General features: G+C 58.7%; 1 protein-coding gene across 1 annotated transcript in view; it reads right to left on the bottom strand.

The window, feature by feature from the left end:
- HMCN2 (hemicentin 2) overlaps positions 1-19,137 on the bottom strand; it is a 143,174-nt gene that overhangs the window by 8,391 nt on the left and 115,646 nt on the right. The window contains exons 74-88 of the mRNA XM_049630227.1: positions 18,794-18,950; positions 17,365-17,486; positions 16,448-16,612; positions 14,766-14,873; positions 14,392-14,526; positions 13,915-14,049; positions 13,225-13,415; positions 12,173-12,386; positions 11,005-11,139; positions 9,893-10,083; positions 8,564-8,645; positions 4,557-4,826; positions 1,990-2,139; positions 806-943; positions 585-706 (exon numbers count right to left, since the gene is read on the bottom strand). Of these exons, the coding sequence (XP_049486184.1) occupies positions 585-706; positions 806-943; positions 1,990-2,139; positions 4,557-4,826; positions 8,564-8,645; positions 9,893-10,083; positions 11,005-11,139; positions 12,173-12,386; positions 13,225-13,415; positions 13,915-14,049; positions 14,392-14,526; positions 14,766-14,873; positions 16,448-16,612; positions 17,365-17,486; positions 18,794-18,950 (2,315 nt within the window). The remainder of the gene's footprint in view (positions 1-584; positions 707-805; positions 944-1,989; positions 2,140-4,556; positions 4,827-8,563; positions 8,646-9,892; positions 10,084-11,004; positions 11,140-12,172; positions 12,387-13,224; positions 13,416-13,914; positions 14,050-14,391; positions 14,527-14,765; positions 14,874-16,447; positions 16,613-17,364; positions 17,487-18,793; positions 18,951-19,137) is intronic.

Below are 19,137 nucleotides of genomic sequence, written 5' to 3'. Positions count from 1 at the left end.
GGGGGGGAGGAGGAGGAAGGGGAGGAAGAGGTAGGGGAGGAGGTAGAGGGGGAGGAGGGGAAGGGAGAAGGGGGGAAGGGGGGAGGAGGCAGAGGAGGGGAAGGAGGGGGAGGGGAAGGGAGAAGAGGAGGGGGAAGAGGGGAGGAGGGGAGAGAAGGGGTGGAAGGGAAGGAGGGGAAGCAGAATGGAGAACAAGAGGGGGAGGAAGGGGAAGAAGGGGGAGGGGAGCAGGGGGAGGGGGAGGACCAACGAGACCGAGAATGTCTGAGATTTCAACTTCCAAGGGGTAGGAGCCTTAGCCCCTCATTCAAGGGGCCCCGGGTTGCTGGAGGTGGAAGCCTGGTAGGCCTGTCACCTCTTCCTCTAGCCGGTTGGGGACCCTTGCGCGGGTGGAGTCCCTTTGGTTTATGAAATGGGGAGGACACCTGTCCCCGAGAGGCTGGACCCAGGGCACCCTCCCACTGGGCTAAGTCCGGGCCAGGCCACGCCCCAGGCCCCGCTTGGGGTGTCAGAAGGGGACGCTTGGGGCAACACATCCCATTCGCCCCCCACCCCCACCTGCACGCCTCGGGGTGCGTCCCCACCTGCGCTTCAAGATCTGCGTCAGCCAGGCTCCCAGGGACGACGCCACTGACCACCACGTCAAGAAGCAGGAGGCCGTCGGGATCCAGGCCCCGGGCCTCCTGGGTCATCGTGAGCAACTCGCCTGTAATCACCCCCCGCCCAGCCTGGAGTCACCACGGGGGAGAGGCCCTGGGCTCGGGCCTCAGCCGCCCCGGCCCCCCGGGAGGAGACCCCTGCTCACCCGTGGCGAACTCCACGTGCGACTTCTGCAGGAAGCTGCCGCCCGTCAGAGAGTGGCCGTTAAGGGCGTCTCCAGTCTCTCCAGCCAGGGCCCAGTAGACGGGGGCGACGGTGACCAAGAGCACGCGCATCAGAGGCCCTGGACGGGGTGCGCACGGAGGCCGAGTGAGGGACCGATCCTGAGGGCCGCCGCTCCCCCGCTCGAGGTCCCTCTGCAGCTCCCTATTGCCCCGGGAGGGCTCGGGCCCCCTTCCCTCCCTGCCCAGGACCAGCCCCGTGACCACCCGGGTCAGTTATTGGATCAGAACCTGGGAAAGGGTAAAAGCAAACATCTAGTTTGTGGAGCGGTGTTTGAAAACTAACAAAATACCAAGAAGGGCATGGGGGTTGGGCGCCCGGGGGGGCTCAGTCAGGTAAGTTTCTAGCTCTTGATTTCAGCTCAGGTCATGATCTCACGGTTCGTGGGTTCGAGCCCCGTGTCGGGCTCCGTGCTGACGGTGCGGAGCCTGCCTGGGATTCTCTCTCTCTTCCTCTCTCTCTGCTCCTCCCCCACCCCCCTCAAAACAGATACATAAGCATTTAAAGAAAAAAACCCAAAAAACAAGCCAAACAAAGAAGGGCACATGACTTGCTGATACTCCATTCAGTTCCACGAATCCTGAGGGTGACTGGTCACCCCCGAGCCTGGGACGTATGTGCTGAACCAGGTTGAAAGTCAACCAGGTCTCCTCACTCGCAGACGCCTCCCGGAAGAGGAGGGTCACTGAGTTCTGAACAAAGGGCCCCAAATTGGCTCTGGATGTGGATTCTCAGACTTGCGCGTGCTGCCCAGCCCTCCGCGATGGGGCAAGGGGTGCCTCAGTCCGGGGAAGGGGGAAACCCCACTCGCTTGGGGGGGTCAGGGATGGTGGAGGTCAGGGATGGAATCGTTATCTGACGGCATTCGTATATCCCGATCATTTCACACTCTCTGGGTCTGATTTTTATTTCGTTTTGTTGGGAGGTAGCGGGGGTGGGGAGGAAGTGGCCTGCACCTCAATCCACTTTGGCTTCGACTCGGGTCTTAGGGGCGGTCAGAGTTTTCCTCCGGCAGTCGGGCCCTGGGCAAGCCTCAGAACACACGCTTGGCTTCCGCCTGGAGTCGGAGGGGCCCCGGTGCGGGAAGAGGCTCTGGCCCCCGCTTACCCACGCTCGCAGGGATGTGGCTGATGCCGCTCCAGATGGTGGTGACCCCAGAACGTGCCTCCTGGCGCACGCTGGTGTTGAGGCTGGCCATGCCAAATTCCTGGCCGTTGATCACCCCGGATACGCCGCCCCGGCTCCCACGGGGCTCCCCTGTGAGGAGGGAAGGGGACGGCAGCGGCTTTATCCACCTCCACGCCCTCAGCATGAGCGGGTACTGTCACCCACTTCATGGAACAGGAACGGAGGCTCAGAGAGCTCAGGTGGCTCGCCCAAGGCCACACAGCTCGCGGGTGACGGACTCGATGCCCGGGGGGTCCTGGCTCTGAGGAGACCTGCACTGGCACGGGGCTAGCTTCGAACAGTGGCTCTGCTGTCACCTCCCTGGAAATCTGGGCAAGTCGGGCCCCCGAGACGCACTTGAGCGAGGAGGTGGGACCACAGATGTGCCAGAGACCTGTTGGGTTCTAAGATGCCAGCTGCTCATGGTGGCGGGGTCGGCATGCTGGGGGAGCCGGGGCACCAGGCCAGGGACGGCATGCCGCCACCTGAACGTCCCCCATTCCGTCAGTGGCCTTGGCGCCCCCCGCCCTGCGGCTGGTTTGGCCGGGGTGGGCCGGATCTCTCACAGCAGCCAGGCGGGTCTGCAAGCACCCACGCTTTTCAGGACTAATCAGACGGATGGTGGGGGCACAGAGGGTGCTTCCTCTGGCTAATGGGCCAGCTGTCCTGTCTGCACAGATGGCATCCTGGGGGCTGAGAGACAGAAGCTGGCCTGCCTCTTCCCCCCACCAGCTCTCTGGGGAAATTAACAACCAATTGCCCATGATCTGTCGAAAAAATAACATAAAACTCTCAACGGCCAGGGTCCTTAATGGGCAAATCAGGGGGCTGGTTAATTTTGGATTCCGGGAAGCAGTGCCATTTACCCAGTCCAGAGCTGGGGCTTGATGAGATCTGATGCCCATCTGGGATGTCTCTCATCAATATCTGTGGCTCTGGGGCTTATGGGGGGACAGGAACCGGCCATGAACCTACCCCCTGGCTTCTCAACAAGGGGAGGAGGAAGAAGCTGGGGTGCAGATAAGCAGCAGAATGGCCCGGCAGCTTTTGAGGGGGACAAGAAATTGGAGGCCGGGAATGACAAGCCACTGTCAACTTTCTCAGACATGGGATGACTCAGCAGGCCTCTTGCCTCCCACGAGGCCAGGCTGGGCGCCACCCAGGCTAATGGGAAACGAGGAAGAGAAGACAGCGCTCAGAGTGAGGGAGGCTTCGAAACCTCTGGATGCCTTTTACCTAGCAATGCCCTGTTGGAAGAACTCAGCCCGTAGAAATATTCAGGCCAGTGGACAGGTGCACACCACAGGGTAGTTTTCAGGGAGGAGGGTGGGGGGACTGGGAAAAAATAAAAACAAAACCCAAGCCCGTTGCTTATTTAACAAAGCCATTTGTGGGGCGCCTGGGTGGCTCAGTTGGCTGGGAGTCGAACTTCAGCTGAGCTCAGGATCTCACGGTTCGTGGGTTCAAGCCCCGCATTGGGCTCTGTGCTGATGGCTCATAGCATAGCACTTTGCTCTGGCGGCCCTGAGATACTCATCCAGAAGCCATGTGCAGAGCGCTGTGGTTTGGGGCGTGAGCTTTCCAACAGGAGAGGGTAAGGACGGGACCCAGCTCTGAACTAAAGGGAGGAACCGCTCAGACCCGAGGCAGCACGTGTGGCCGGGCGTCAGAGAACCGCTGAATTTCTGGAGCCGTGTGCGTTGGTCTTCTGTCCCTGTCCGCAGGAGATGAGGCGACCAGGGGCCACAGAGGGTCCCACAGTTGGCTGGCGGTGGGGTTCAAGTGGGTTTGCAAGCGGCAAAGTGTCGAGACCCCGCTCCGGGGCTGGAAAGGTGCCCTCTGGAGCAGCGAGGAAGTAATCTGGCCTTGGGGGCGGTGGTAGATCAGTGATGGCTGTCACGGCCAGGGACAGAAATCCAAAGCCACAAATACGGCGTATTTGCTACAGAGACACTATTAACTTTCAGAAATGAGACTCAGTGACTATCCGCGATGCGGTCGGAGTCGTTTCACGGTGGTTCCTCAAGATAGTCCTTTTCTCTGTTTTGAAGTTTGGCCCCAGGGAGGAGGGAGCTGAACGGTGAGGTCCGGGGCAGAGGGGGGGGTGGCAGGTGTCGTAATGCGAGAAAGCAGCATCCGTCACTGTCCACCCACCATGGCCTAAGTCACAGACTTTTCCCAGCAACCCCCAAAGTGGGCACCAGGGCACCTGGTTTTACTCTGCCCACTTCACAGCGCTGTGGAATATCCAGAGAGAGGACACTGTCTGTGCCGATACGAGCGGCAAACACTTAGCATCTCGGAGCCTCAGTTTCCCCAGCTGTAAAGGGCAGGGTGGGTAAGGTGACCCAAAAGGCCTTTTTCCTCCTAAGTCTGTGATTCTAAGCGAAGGGAAGAGTGGGGGGGGGGGTGGTGGTGCTGGCAGGACAGGGGGCCACGTCCCCCCGACGAAGCAGGAGATCCCGCCCGCCTCTGTCCACAAAGGTCTGAGCGGGGACACCCCGTACCTCTCACGGCCAGGACCGCTCGGGCCGTGGCAGAGCCCAGAAGGTTGTGAGCGACGCACTCGTAGATGCCCGCGTCCTGGGCCTCCACTCGCTGCAGCCACAGGCCCCCGTCGGGCAGGGTCTGGAGCCGCCGGCCGGCCCGCACGGGCTGGCCCGCACGCAGCCACTCCACGGTGGGCACCGGCTCTCCCGAGGCCTGACACTGTAGGGCCACGTCGTCCCCAGATCTCGCCGTCACGTCCCGGGGCTCCACCCGGAACACCGGGGCGCCTGTGGGAAGCCCAGGGCAGCTGTTAGGAACGTTTGGTTATTTTCGTATGTTCAGCTGCTGCTTGTTCATTCAGATGGCTTAGAAAATGCAGAGGTAGAAAGGAGAAAACAGAATCATGAGTGAGCATCACATCCCATCACCGTTCTGAGTACGCCCTTCTAGACACCGTTTCCGTAGAACATGACTGCATGGCTCATAGCTGCTTCCTTCCTTCCTTTTTCACCCCACAATAAATCCTAACTACCTTTCCATGCCATGAGATACTCGTTTTCAGTGCCTCCCTTCATTTGGGTCCCTCACGGGGATGTTTCTAACGATGCCAGATGGGAGACGGGGGCCCCGTCACCGACCGTGGGTGAGTCTCACCAAGTCTCTCCCTGGCCCTCCGTTTTCTCGTCTGAGAGACGGCAATCCCTGTCCGCCTGCTACCTCAGACCCTCCGAAACGGCTGGAAAGAAGACACTCGTGATAGCATTTTGGCTTCTCCACGCGTCCCAAACCATAGCATTCTGATCCAAGAAATCCCTTTCCGTCTTAAACCCCCGAACGTAATCATGTCTGCAAAGATCCCTTCTCTAAATAAGACCACGTTCTCGCCTGGGAGGCGAGGACACGGTCGCTCAAATGTCGGGGGGGGGGGGCCACTTGTCAGCCTACCACGGCCAATGTCTCCTAACGCTGAACACATGCCTATCGTGTGGCCCGGCCACTCTCGGACGGACACCCGAACGGAAAGGTGCATGCGTGACCGCCAAAGGCACGCGTCACCTGCCGAAGCAGCGCGGCCCGTAACTGCCCCCACGTGGAGGGGACCATACAAACCGTGACGTGTCCGCACAGCGGCGAGCCATACCGCAACGGGGACGACGGGTGAGCCACTTCCGCGTGCGAGCTCACGCGGCGCTGTGCACAAGAAGCCGGACACGAGAGCGCACGCGATGGGGTTTCGTTGCAACGACGGTCAAAAAATAAGCAAGAGCAAGACGCTGGCCGTGGCCGCGTGAAGAGGTCAGCAAATGCACAACTTGACAGAATTATCCAAACCAACTATTTCAGGGCTCTAGAAGTCAACGGAAGGCAAGCCACAAATGGAGAATCACTGACCCACGAAAAGCTTCCAGAACTTTGGGCGAGAACAGTGGAGGCGTGTGGCCTGGGCCTGCTCCCATCCGCCACCCCTACTCTTGAGCTGGGGGCGGGGCTGGCCGTGAGACCCCAGCTTTTGCTATCACAAGGGGCCGATCAGATTTGTGGGAGGAGACGATGCGGGGGTTTTGTGGGGGGAGGGGCAGAAGTGACAGGAAGCAAGCAGGGAACTGACGCCTCTGCTGGCCTGCGGAGACCAGGGGACCCGCCGGAAGCTTAACGAGAAGAGCCTGGAAACGAGGGAGCCCTGGAAAGGCCAGACGGGGTCTCTACACATCCCTGGCTGCTGTGGACGGCGTGCACCTGTGCGGGGATCTGGGCGGGGGTGGGCCAGGAGGAGTCAAGGCTGAGGTCCCCTCAACACCTGCCCCAACTCTGACTCACCCAGATGCTTGGATGGGGGGGGGGGGGGGGGGGGCGAGGCCTTAGTTTCTTGGCCCTTTAACCGTTAGCAAGTTTGACCCGGGTACGTCTTGGGGCAGAACTTCTCCGGGTTTATCCTGTTTGCGTCTTGCTCGAATTTTGTAGCCTTACGTCTTTTGTGACAACTTTTCGGCTCTGGCGTCTCTGGGTATTTTCTCACCCCTTTCTCTTTTCCTTCTGGGACCCTAATGCCACGATGTCAGGTCTTGGCTTCGTCCCACACTGGCTCTGAGGCTCTTCTGGTTGTCCTGGTCGAGTCCGTTCCCTCTCTGTGGTTCCGACTAGGCGAATTCTATTGTTACGCCTACAAGTCGCTAATTCTTCCTTCTGTCCTATGCATACCTGTTCACACCCATCCACTGAGTTTTTCATTTTATGGAAGTTGGGTCCTAAGACTTCCCTTCGTTTCTTCTTCATAGCTACTATTTCTTAAGATTTTAAAAAAATGTGTATTTATTTATTTCGAGAGAGAGAAAGAGAGAACATGCGCAGGGGAGGGGGAGAGAGAGAGAGAGAGAGAGAGACAGAATCCCAAGCAGGTTCTGCACTGTCCGTGCAGAGCCCGACGTGCGGCTCGAACTCCCAAACCGTGAGATCGTGACCTGAGCGGAAATCAAGAGTCAGACGCTTAATGGACTGAGCCACCCAGGCGCCCCCATTTAACCATTTTTTAAGTTGTACAGTTCAGTAGCGTGGAGCACGTTCACATCACCGCCGTCCATTTCCAGGACCCTCTCGTCTTGGAAACTTGAAACTGTAGATCCATTCAACCACGTCTCCCCATTGCCACCGACCCCCGCCCCGCCGGCCGCCGCCATTCTGCTTTTCGTTTCTACGCATTTGACAACTCTGGTCACCTCACAGAACTGGAATCACACAGCGTTTGTCTTTTTGTGACCCCTCCTTCCCCTGACAACCTCAAGTTTTGTTCATGCACCAGGTGTCAGAATTTCCTTCTTTTTAAAGGGTGAATAACATTCCAGGGTACGAATGGGTGAATTTTGCAGTGTATATATTGACAAAGCTGTTTTTTGTTTTTGTTTTAAAGCGATCTCTATGCCCAACATGGGGCTCGAACTCACGGCCCCAAGATCAAGCGTCGCAGGCTCTGTTGACTGAGACAGCCAGGCAGCCCAAGCTGTTATTTCTTTTAAAGGCAAAACCCTGGGGGTGCCTGGGTGGCTCAGTCGGTGAAGCACCTGACTCTTGATTTCGGCTCAGGTCATGATCTCACGGTTTGTGGGATGGAGCCCTGTGTCGGGCTCTGTGCTGACAGTACGGAGCCTGCTTACGGTTCCCTCTCCCTCCCCCCATCCCTCCCCCACTCTTGCACAGGCGTTCTTCCTCCCCCCTCTCAAAAAAAAAGAGCAAAACTCTGGACAGGGTAAGTTACCTGGGGCAGGGCATTGACTGGAAAGGGGATACAGATGGAAGTGTCCGGGAGCTGGCAGTAGTCTGTTTTTCTATTTTTGCTCTGGGTCAACTCGGTAGGTTCACATGATAAACATTCATTGAACTGTTCACTTCTAACATGTATTGTCCCTATGTATGTTAATTTTCAGGAAAAAGTTTTATTAAACACCTCTAGGCGGTTTCACAGCATTACTTCGAGGCTCAGACAGTGCTTTGTAATCTGCAAGCTACTTGGCAAATGCAAGAGCTGTCCCTGCGATCTTGTTGATGGTTGTGAGTTTGAATAAATGGGTCCCCCCGGGGCCTGGCTGTCGGGTCCCTGGATATTCATTAGCCCTCACCCCGCTCCCCATTCCCCAACTGGGGAGCCATTTCATAGGACTTCAATTGTGTTTTCTGAGTAAATACTTGTAAGAGAGTTCCAAGTCCCTGGCCCTGCCTTTTTTAAGTTTGTTTATTCATTTTGAAAGAGCTGTGCGAGCAGGGGAGAGGCTGAGAGAGACGGAGAGAGAGAGAATCCCAAGCAGGCTCTGTGCTATCAGCACAGAGACAGCCGCGGGGCTCGAACCCACAAACGGTGAGATCATGACCTGAGCTAAAATCTATAGAGCCGGACGCTTAACTGACTGAGCCGGCCAGGTGCCCCTCTGCCCTCCGTTCTTGTCAGACAGCCGGGGACACGCGCCGGGCGCCCACTCTGCACTGTCCCCCCCGCCGGGGCCCAGGGGAGGGGGAGGGGGAGACCGAGACTCACTCTGCAGCACGAGGGTCACCACTTTCTCCACTGTGCCCATCTCATTCTCCGCCAGGCACTGGTACCGACCCGCGTCGTCCATCTGCAGGTGGGGTGGGGGGAGAGCAGGTGTTCAGGGGAGCAGGAGGAAGGGGACCGTGCACAGTGAAGGATCATCACTCCGTGGCACGTTACTGAAAACCAGGGGTCTGTGGTGAAGCAAGTCTGGGAAACACGGAGTCGAGACGACACCCCGCTTCTGGCCGCAGGATTCCTCGGGGCTCTTATGGTGCTGGAGCGCAGTGAGCCTTCCAGAAGGGAGACGGTTTGCAGTGTTTTCCCGGCTTAGTGAGAGGGAAGCTTTTCCCACGGGGCACGCACCACCCTGGCCACTGGGGAAACTCAGGAAGAACAAGGCTCGGCTTCACCTCTGAACGGCAGCTGGGGGACGGGCTGAGGCCGCCGTCTACACCCGGGAGGTGATGGCCTGGATGCTGTACCCAAGGGGACTGCCGGGACAGCCCAGCATGCAGGTAAGAGTGGAGATTTGGGGGTCAGATCGGGATGGGGCCGAACCCTGGCTCCGCTGCTGACCACACCCGACTCGTGACCAGTACGCCATGTCTTTGGAGCGAATCATCTCCCCGTCGCCAAATGCGGATTGTAACCGCTAAGAGCGGCGGAAGCATTACAGGAAATCATGCTCGTCGAAGCCAAAGTATCGCCAGTGCCTGGCCCGTGGTAGACACTCGGGTCACCTTAGCGGGCAAGATCGAGGGCCCCTAAGAAGAGCCTGACAGGACGGGATTGTGGATTTCTGCATGATCACCGGGACCCGGGACACAGGAGGGGAGGTGAACGGGTCTGGCCCGAGACCCAAGGCTTTGTAAACAGCACGGAGCAGGGGTCAGGAGAGCTGGGATGGGGTCCTGCCTTGGGAACTTAACTGTTGTGGGCCTCTCTGAGCCTCAGTGTCTTTATCTGTAAAATGGGGCACTCTTACTGGTCTCCTCCGCCCCAAGGGGCTGTTAATAATATTTATTGGCATGACCCGGGGGCCAGTCACTCTTGAATACCGGTGTGGGTCATCTCGCTGATTTCTTACTGCAAACCTATAAGCTAGAAACAACCGGTAGCCCCGCTGAATGGCTGGGGTGACTGAGGCACAGAGAAAAGTCACTGGCTGGAGGGCACTCTAGTTTGTTGGGGTGGAGAATCTGGGAGGTGGGCAGGACAGTGCTTTGCAGACTGTAGAGGACGGTGGCCAACACTAAGAACCCTCCCAAGCCATCACAAAAGGCTGCGGTTGTCCTGGGTGGCCCCGCCCCGAGGCACCAGGTCCTTCCTTGCCTCTGTCCTGTGGATGGTCAGCGAGCCGTTCTGCAGCCGGTGCCGGAGACGGCTGCCCCGGAGCGGAAGGCCGTCTTTGATCCAGCGGATGTCGGGCGCAGGGGCTCCATGGACCACGCAGTCCAGCTGGACGCTGCTCCCCACGGGCTCCACCAGGTAGGAGAAGGCCTCCCCTTGCAGGACAGGAGCTTCTGCTCGACGTGACATCAGACAAGGGGTCAGAAAGGTTCCCTCAAGGCTCAGCCTCCCATAAGACAACTTCCGTGGCACGGGTCAAACGAAACAGACTGCCGGGAACGCCGATTTGAAACCGAGTGGGAACAGTGCCGTGATCGATTGGTGATGCCTGAGACAGGCCCAGGAATGGCAGGCAGTGCGAGGAGTGTCATATGCTTGCCCGCCTGGATGGATTATCCCAGCTGCAGGGTACCTGCCGGGGACTTTGGAAAACAAGGACTACCTAGCCACTGGGACACCTCGGTTGGACACAGCAACACTAAGACGCCCCTGATCCTCACTTCGTGCAAGAGAATCCTAAACCACTCTCGGATGCCCCGTGTCAGTTTTCCATGCTTGCTGGTTTCCTGAGATCGAAACCGGCCGCGGCCGTGTCCCAGTGCCTTGGGTGGCTCGTTCCCTTCCATCAAGCTCTACCCCTCCCATCCTGAAATCAAGCAAACTAGGTCATGGCATCTCGGAGGGTTAGCATGCTGCTCTTGACCAAGCAGGGCCCTGGGGGACAACTGGTAGGCTGGCCAGTTTCAGGCGTTTTTCTGCCAGGACACCTTGGTCCCCGTGCCCTCCTTCTACACTGGCACCGTGCAGCTGATGGCGGTGTAGGCCAGCGGGTCAGATCTCATTCTACCCGTGGCCAAGTCATCTGGGGAGCCGAGAAAAATACTGATGCTGGGGCCTCACCCCAGGGAGGCTGGTTTTGAGAGTCAGGGCTGGCACCTGGGCCTCTCAGCATTTTATAAAGTCCCCCAGGGCACCCCAAGCCACAGTCAGGGCAGAGGGTTACTAGTTCAGAGGCCAGGAGATTGATTTCTTAGAAAAACTAACAGATTGGGTCTAGTGGAGGTCTCAAGAAATCCACACGGCTCACGCCCTACCCTTCACGTGGACGAAGCTGACGGCCTGCACACGGCCCACTCTGTTCTCGGCCCAGCAGACGTAGGTCCCGCTGTCCTCTCTGGTGACTGCCACCCGCTGCAGCGTGCTGCCCCCGTCCTGTTCGGACACCCCCTCTGGTGGAAAAAGAGATGCCCCAGAGGGTTCTGAGCCCAGGGTTCCAGGGACCTCCTGTCCCGAATACTTAACCCGGGCCGGGCACCCAGCAGGTGTTTGACAAAGACACAGAAAACAGGTGTCTCTTCCCGAGGGTGGAAGCCTGACCACGTCAGGCCCTTCACGGCAGGCTCAGGCCATGTTAGAGGATGCGGTTGAAGGACCAGCCTTCCGCAACTTTCAGGTCCACACCGCGAGCTTGCTGCGGGGCTGAGGGTAGGTCTTTGGGGGCCTATTAATCTGCACTTCCTGCATTAAACCAGTTGGCCCTCAGCACCCCTCTTATCTCCATTTTGAGACGAGGCAGCTGGGCTCAGAGAGGCTGAATCACTCCCCCAAACGCCCACCCCAGGAGCTGGTGGGGTCAGGGCGACGCCTTCTTTACAGGTGCACGGAGGCGAGCTTCCGCGCCCGGACTCCGGTTTAGGAGCGCCTGAAAACACCATCTTAAAAAGTTTTGTATTTTATTTTTTAAAAGTAGGCTCCACGCCCAACCAGGGGCTTGAACTCACATCCCTGAGATCAAGAGTCACACGCTCCTCTGACTGAGCCAGCCAGGCGCCCCTGAAAATATCATTTTGCGGTGGAGGGGACTCAGCCATTCGCCAGTTCGGCAGACGTTCATCGAACACCCACTCCAGACCCTGTGCCCTGTGCGGGCCCCGTGCCTCCCTCAACATCACCTGGGGACCAGGAAAGGGGTCTGCCGAGGGGCCCAGCAGTGCTGGGGTGTGACACGTGCTCCCTCCCGGGCCCTGAGGTCTCTGGGGCTGAGTCTTTTCTGCAGGTGGCTTCTTGTCAGGTCTGACATGTGACTGGTCACATATGGCCACACCTGTGTTTGCTCGGTGCCCCCCCGCAGAGGGCCAAGTCTGGAGACCCAGCACCCACCAGGCTGACGGACACCCTCTTCCTCTCTACTAAGCGGGGTCTCCCCACCTGTCGGCCCTCCTCCCAGGAGACCCCCACCACCCGCTCCCAATAGGCCCAGACCCGTGACAGGTCGGTCGTTGACGGTCCAGCCGATGCGGGGGGTCGGGCTGCCCCGGGCCGCACAGCGAAGCCACAGCCTGTCCCCGACGCGCAGGCTGCGGTCCCCAGGCAGGGTGGTGAAGACGGGCAGTGCCAGGATGGTGAGATGAACACGGTGGCGGGCGCGGCCCACCGTGTTCTCGGCCACACACGTGTAGGTTCCAGCATCCTGGCCCTGCGGGCAGAGGAGGGGTCGGCCTGAGAACTGCCCCCACCCCTAGCTCCTAGGGACCCATTCTCCCCGAGGTCCCCTCGGAGCGTGCAGCCCAGAGAGGTGAAGTGCTTTGCTCAAGGTCACACAGCTGCAGTAAACGGCTCCCTTTCACCACTGCCCATGGCCCCCCTTACAGCCTTCATGAGACTCCGCGAAGGTCACCCGCACCCGCTCATCCGTGCTCCCATCATCCCTGAGGTCCTGTGTTTGCTGCCCTTTGTACAGAGGGCTCAGCCAAGCTCTGAGAAGTTCCACGGTGCTCTCCGGCACAGCTAGCTCACTCACCACTGTCCGAGGACCTTGTGACCCTGCCCTGCAGCAGGTGTGTGCCCTGAGCAACCACCCCCCCGGCTGGAGAGGTGTCCATTTGTAACTGTGGAACCCGAGTGCTGTCTGAGAAGGTGGTCGGGGCTCCCACCCACGCCCCTGGCTCAGGTCAACAACAACGCGTGGTTGAGGACAACCAGTCTGGGGACACAAAGTCAGATCTGTGTCCCGCCCCCCCCCCCCCACCCCATCCAGGGCTCCTTCTCTCCCTCAGGCATTAGCCACTGAGGTCCAGGTTCGAATCTTGGTTCTGCCTCTCGGCAACGGCGTGCCTCGGAAAAACTGGATACGCTCTGAGCCTCAGTTTCTTCATCTGCACTTGGGGATTATGATACCTATTTCCCCAGATTGCTGGGATTAGAAGCTGCATAGTGCTCAGCACGGGGCATGACAAACGGGGTGCACGGCCGGCGTTTTCCGCTCCTGCCGTTACCATTAGACCCCTCGGTGCTACACAGGGAGGGAGCCACACCTCCAAGTTCTTCACCAGCAGCTCCCCAGAAGGCTGGATGGTGAACTTCCCCTCGGCCCCGGACACAGGCTGGCCGTCTTTTTCCCAGGTGATGGTGGGCTCAGGACTGCCGCTGGCCCGGCAGGGCAAGAGGACGTGGGAGCCTTCGGTGGTGGACAGGTCAGGGAGGCCAGTCTTGATCACGGGCGGGACTGTCAGGGGAGAGAGAGGTCCACTTGGGGGTGAGGGCGGGCTGCCCCCGCTCCAGCGCCCTTGGCAGTTGGCGTGCCCCTCGCCCCTTCCTCCACCGACCCTGTCACAGGCCACGGCCCATGGTCTGGACCATTTGGGGACTGCTGAGTTTGGTGAAGCTGTGACGGGGTGATCCCAGCGCACACACACACACACACACGCACGCACGCACACACAATGACTAAAGGGACAGAAATGGCTATGGTTGCCGGAGCGCCGAAACGAGTGAGGGAGGCCCAGACCACTGGCTCAGCAAAGGTCAGAGGAGGCAGAGGGACCCAAGGCACTGTCTAAAGGGAGACCTTGGGCACAAAACGGGAGAAGGCGTTTTTTTCCCCTCACTTCCTTCTCGAGCACAAGCCAGGCTGGCACGGGGGAGGATGCAGGGACCTGTCCTGCCCGGGACGCCAAAGCCCCTAGCTCGCCGGGGTCCACCTCAGCCCCCTTCCCTGGGCCCACCTTGCACCACCAGCCGTGTTTTCCCGATAGCACTGCCTGCGCTGTTCTGGGCAATGCAAAAATAGTTCCCGGAATCCTCCGGGCTGGCGTGGATAATCCGAAGCTGTCCACCGGGTAGGACCTGCGTACTCGCTCCTGGATTTGTGGGGGGGGGGGGAAGGGGGGGTTGGTGGCTGAGCCAGCAGGACCACCGAGGAGAGCAGGAGGGCCGTGTGGACTGTTCTGTTTGAGCAAGTAGCAAGTGACTCGTTGTGGTCACAGGGTGATGGGGGCGGACAGAGACCCGGAGTCCAGCCGGCTTGCCCCGCTCCCCAGCCTCCCAAGTCAGCCACCGAGTGCTCCAGCAGAGTCTCAAGCTCTGGCTGGTGAGCAGACACAAGCTGGCAGGAGGGAAAGGCGGGCCAGGGCTTTCTGGGAGCAGGCGGGAGGATCCCGGGCCCGGATGATTCTTCCCTTCCCGGTGCTGGGGAGACTCACCTGCGGGAATGCTGAGCCCCTCCTTCTGCCAGGTGATGCTCGGCTGGGGGATGCCCGAAGCCACACAGGAAAGCAGTACCTCCTCGGCCACCAGTGCCCGGACCACGCTGGGCAGAGGCTTCACCACGGGGGAGGCTGCAAGGGAACGGGGGCCACAGAGGTCCCTGGGGATGCCTTCAGAGAGAGAAGCCTCTAAAAGGACCAGGGGATTCCCGAAGTCTTGGCACTGGAGGACAGAGGCGGGCTGAGGTTTTTCTCCCACAGAATCCCATCAGGGAGGCAGAGCAGAGAGGCAGGTCGGGGCGCCTGTAACCCGGGCCCCCCGCACCCCCGCCCGCCTGCCTCTAGCTCTCCACCTGCTGGGGGGCCCTTACCTTGCACAGCGAGGACCACGTGCTTGTGGGCCACGCCCGCAGAGTTGCGGGCCGTGCAGGTGTAGCGGCCAGCGTGGACGGGGAGGGCCTGCCCGATCTCCAGGGCACCTGTGGGTGGCAACGGGGCCCGTGGAGAGGGGGGAGGGGACTCAGGATGGACGTCCCTAGTGACGGCTGGCAGGGCTCTTACATCCCCCCCCACCCGGGTGTCTCTCTATTGCTGGCCACTCGACCTGCCTCCCTGCCCGTTTGTAAGCAGCACCGGAAAACCCGGGCTCCGGGCCTGCCTACGCTCCCTGTCTGGAGCATAGCGGTGGGCAAGTCCCTTCCGCTCTAGGGGCCTCAGTTTCCCCACGTGCACAGTGAGGAATGAGACAGGATGGTCTCTCGAAGCTGCAGGCTATGATGTTCCAGGACCTGCCGCTGCCCTGCCTAGAGTCCCTGGCCCACCAGTAGTTCCTTAGACCCTCACCCTGCTACCCGTGCCGTGTTCTGCTCAAAAACTTGCCTCCTCCGGGCAGCCTCCCCAGATGACTGCTTTATCCGTCCTCTCTTTACCTTTTCTTTCTTAGTCTTGGCTGCTCAACGAGCACCGTCTGAACCTTCCTGGACCACCCCAGCCCCAGATAGAACCAGAACCTCAGCTTCTTGTACATGACGGGCTTCCCCGTAACTGCTGGTCAGAAGAAAGGGTTCTACTTCTTCAGAAGAGTTTGAAAACCGCAGATCTGGCCAGCGGTGCTCAGACTTCACGAGTTCACCAGCTAACCAACTAACAAATAAATGCCATTTGGAGAACCCCCGTAAAGTTGCCAACTTTTAACTTTGACGAGCAAAGACGTTTCCAAATCACCCATCTACTATCACCTTGATCTCATAGAAGAAAGGAACTTCCAACACTAAAATAGCAGGAAAAGCATAATTGCAGGGAGCCTGGGTGGCTCGGGTGGTTGAGCGCCTGACACCTGATTTCAGCTCAGGTGGTGATCTCAAGGTTCATGGGATCGAGCCCCGCGTCGGGCTCTGTGCTGACAGCTCAGAGCCCGGAGCCCGCTTCGGATTCTGGGTCTCCCTCTCTCTCTGCCCCTCCCCCACTCACGCTCTCTCTCTCAAAAATAAATATTAAAAAAAAATAAAAAAAGAAAAGCATAATTAAAAAAAATTTAAACATTTTTATTTATTTTCGAGAGACAGAGAGAGACACAGCATGAGAAGGGGAGGGGCAGAGACAGAGGGAGACACAGAATCCGAAGCAGGCTCCGGGCTCCGAGCTGTCAGCACAGAGCCCGATGTGGAGCTCGAACCCACCTGCTGTGAGATCGTGACCTGGGCCGAAGTCGGATGCTTAACCGACTGAGCTACCCAGGCGCCCCGAAAAGCGTAATTTCAGAATAAAGGAAAATCCTTCCAATGAGCTCAAACCCGCTTTACGGAAACTCTCACGTAGCTATTATTTTCCTCACTTTGCCACGGAGCGGCACTGATCTGTCAACTATCATCAGAGAACCACTGACAAATATCAACGCGCTAGTGCGTGAGTGGGGATACTAAGGCCCAGAGAGGGTGAGGGGTTCCCCTAGGTCACACAGCAGGGAGTGGCAGAATCAGGCCGGGACTCTCCACTGCTTTCACACCCTCGGCCTGACGCCCCGTCTCCACCCTCACGGCTCACCCCTACTTACCGGAAGATGTGACACGATAGCCACTCCCCCGCATCCCCAGCTGGGCGCCTGCCTTGCTCCAGGACACGACCGGGGCCGGGACGCCCGTGCTGTGGCACGTGAGGACCACGGGTGCCATCTTGGTCACGGTGAAGTCTGTCTGGTCGTCAGCAATGGTAGGGGGCACTACGATGTAAGACAAGGCTTGAGGCCCCGCTGAGGTCCACTGGCGGAACACGTAGTCATGGGGCCAGGTGAATGACAACTATCAACAGAGACTAAGACATAGGTGACATCAGTGACAAAGGGCCGGGGGGGGGGGGCCACAGAGAGAGGTCACATTCACCAGCTTGGGAGGTATTTTTTTGCTGGGCTTTGGGGGACAGTTACGAACTGCTTTCTGTAGGGGTGCCGGCTAGGCATCTCCGGAGGGTTTTACAAGAGAAGGGAGCTTCGTGGGAGCTCAGAGTTGGGGACACCACATGAGGCCTCCAGGGGAAGTGGCATTTAACCTGAGACCCGAAGGAAGAGCAGGATTGGCTGGGTGAAGGGCAGAGGGAACAGCATATACAAAGGCCCTGAGGTGAGGAACCAAAAGCTAAGCAGCATGACTGGATCCCAGAGCGAGGCGGGCACTGGGTGAGCTGAACTTCGGGTGGCTGGGCCAGCACGCACGGGACACTGTGGGCCCAGGTGACACCCTGCATTCTATCCTGAGAGCCGTGGGCAGCCGTGGAGGGAGGAATTTTAACCAGGGCGATGGCAAGGTCAGATCTGGGTTCAGAACATTCTGGATTGGGGAGAGGCCTCTCCCGAGAGCTCCTAAGTGCCACGAACAGTGCTGGGGCCAGGGTTGCGTCAGCGTGGGTACGTGGGATCAGGAGATGTGCACGCTGTGCCTGTCCTGTTTTCTTCCTCCTCCCTCTGCTCCAACTCACCGTGAACGGTCACCTGGTAATGCCTGCGGGCCTCGCCCACCTCATTGCTCACCACGCACTCAAACTGGGCTGAGTCCTGGGGGCTGGGAGCTGCCAGGAGCAGGGCGTTGGAGGGCAGGAGCCTGGGACGGACAGACAGACAGATGACGGCTAACCAGCCGGCCTGGCTGACCCGAGCTCAGCCTGTGCAGCAATCTGGATGCAGGGGACTGGGGTGGCGGGGGGGGGGTGTCTCCTGACTAATTTCCCCTCTGGTGTCTGGCCCCCAGCCCCGAATGTAGAAGTTTCTTCTAGAAGTTTCTACGCTTACAGGTCTGGCAGTTGAGCTCGTGGGCAAGTTTAATTGTTACCCCCATGGTTCTCTATGTCCCTGCACGCTTTCTGTAATCACCAGATCGGACACCTTCCATAATAGCGACGGTACCCAAGTCCTTGATCGGAACAGCTTGGGTCTGTTAAGCACGTGCTTTAAATTTCTCTTTTTAAACGTTTAGTTATTTTTGAGAGAGACAGAGTACGAGCCGGGGATGGGGAGAGAGAGAGAGAGGGAGACCCAGAATCCGAAGCAGGCTCCAGGCTCTGAACTGTCAGCACAGAGCCCGACGTGGGGCTTGAACCCACAAACTGTGACATCACGACCTGAGCTGAAGTCGGCCACTTCACTGACTGAGCCACCCAGGCGCCCCTGCTTTAGACAGAAGCTCCGTGTCGGCCTGGCACCCGACACAAGAAATATTTGGCGAATTAGTGAACTGACTCCTTTAACGTGCCCAGGGATCGTTCCATGGTCAGCTGCACATGAGAAACTGGGAGACGAGGATCCAGGCTCAGCCAAACTCAGGCCTCCACGTATGGATATCGATCGTTGTTAGACCACAGTGGCTGGGATGGTTTTCAGAGCCATTCCTTTCTGTTTGGCTCTATGTCCCAAATGCCCCTACCCCCTATCAGGCATCTCAGTATAAAGACGCTCCTAGACCCCTGAGGTCAGGATATAGATCCTGGTGCTGGCTTTGTTGAGACCCTGAACACATCCCTGTCTCATTTCTTTCTTTCCTTTCTTTTCTTCCCTTTTCTTTCTTTCTTTCTTTCTTTCTTTCTTCCCTTCCTTCCTTCCTCTCTCTCTTTCTTTTCTTAATGTTTACTTATTTTGAGAGAGAGAGACAGAGTATGAGTCAGACATGGGCAGAGAGAAAGGGAGACAGAGAATCGGAAGCAGGCTCCAGGCTCGGAGCTGCCAGCACAGAGCCCGACGCGGGGCTTGAACTCACAGACTGTGAGATCACAACCTGAGCTGAAGTTGGAGGCTTAACTGAATAAGCCACCCCACCCCTGCCTCGTGTCTGACCCTGCTCCCCACCGTGGGATGGGCACACTGTCCCCCCACCCGGAGCACCTCGTGAGGCTACCCAGAGGCCCCGCTCAGTACCGGTAGGTTCCCTGCTGCAGGTGGAAATCCAGCTTCTGTCCGTCCTTCCACCAGACCACCCGGGGCTTGGGGGAGCCGCTGGCCTCACAGGGCAGTGAGGCAGGGGTGTGGGCAATCAAGGTCAGGTTGGAGGGGCTGGGGGCGATGGCAGGAGGCTCTGGGGAGAGAGTAGTCATCAGGAGACAAGGGTCTAGGATGCGGGCAGGGGAGAGGCAGGAGACACTCCGCAGGAATCTTCCAACAGGCACCCCAAATCTGGGGTGATGGAACCTTTGCTCTCCAAGGCTGGCGGCTCCCTAGCCACCTCTCCCTGAATGCAGATTTCGGGGTTCCACTCAGCCCTG

The sequence above is a fragment of the Panthera uncia genome, chromosome D4 (assembly GCF_023721935.1).
Source record: "Panthera uncia isolate 11264 chromosome D4, Puncia_PCG_1.0, whole genome shotgun sequence".
NCBI lineage: Eukaryota > Metazoa > Chordata > Mammalia > Carnivora > Felidae > Panthera > Panthera uncia.
The sequence above is the reverse complement of the archived record's forward strand: the minus strand, read 5'-3'. Positions and strand labels throughout refer to the sequence as shown.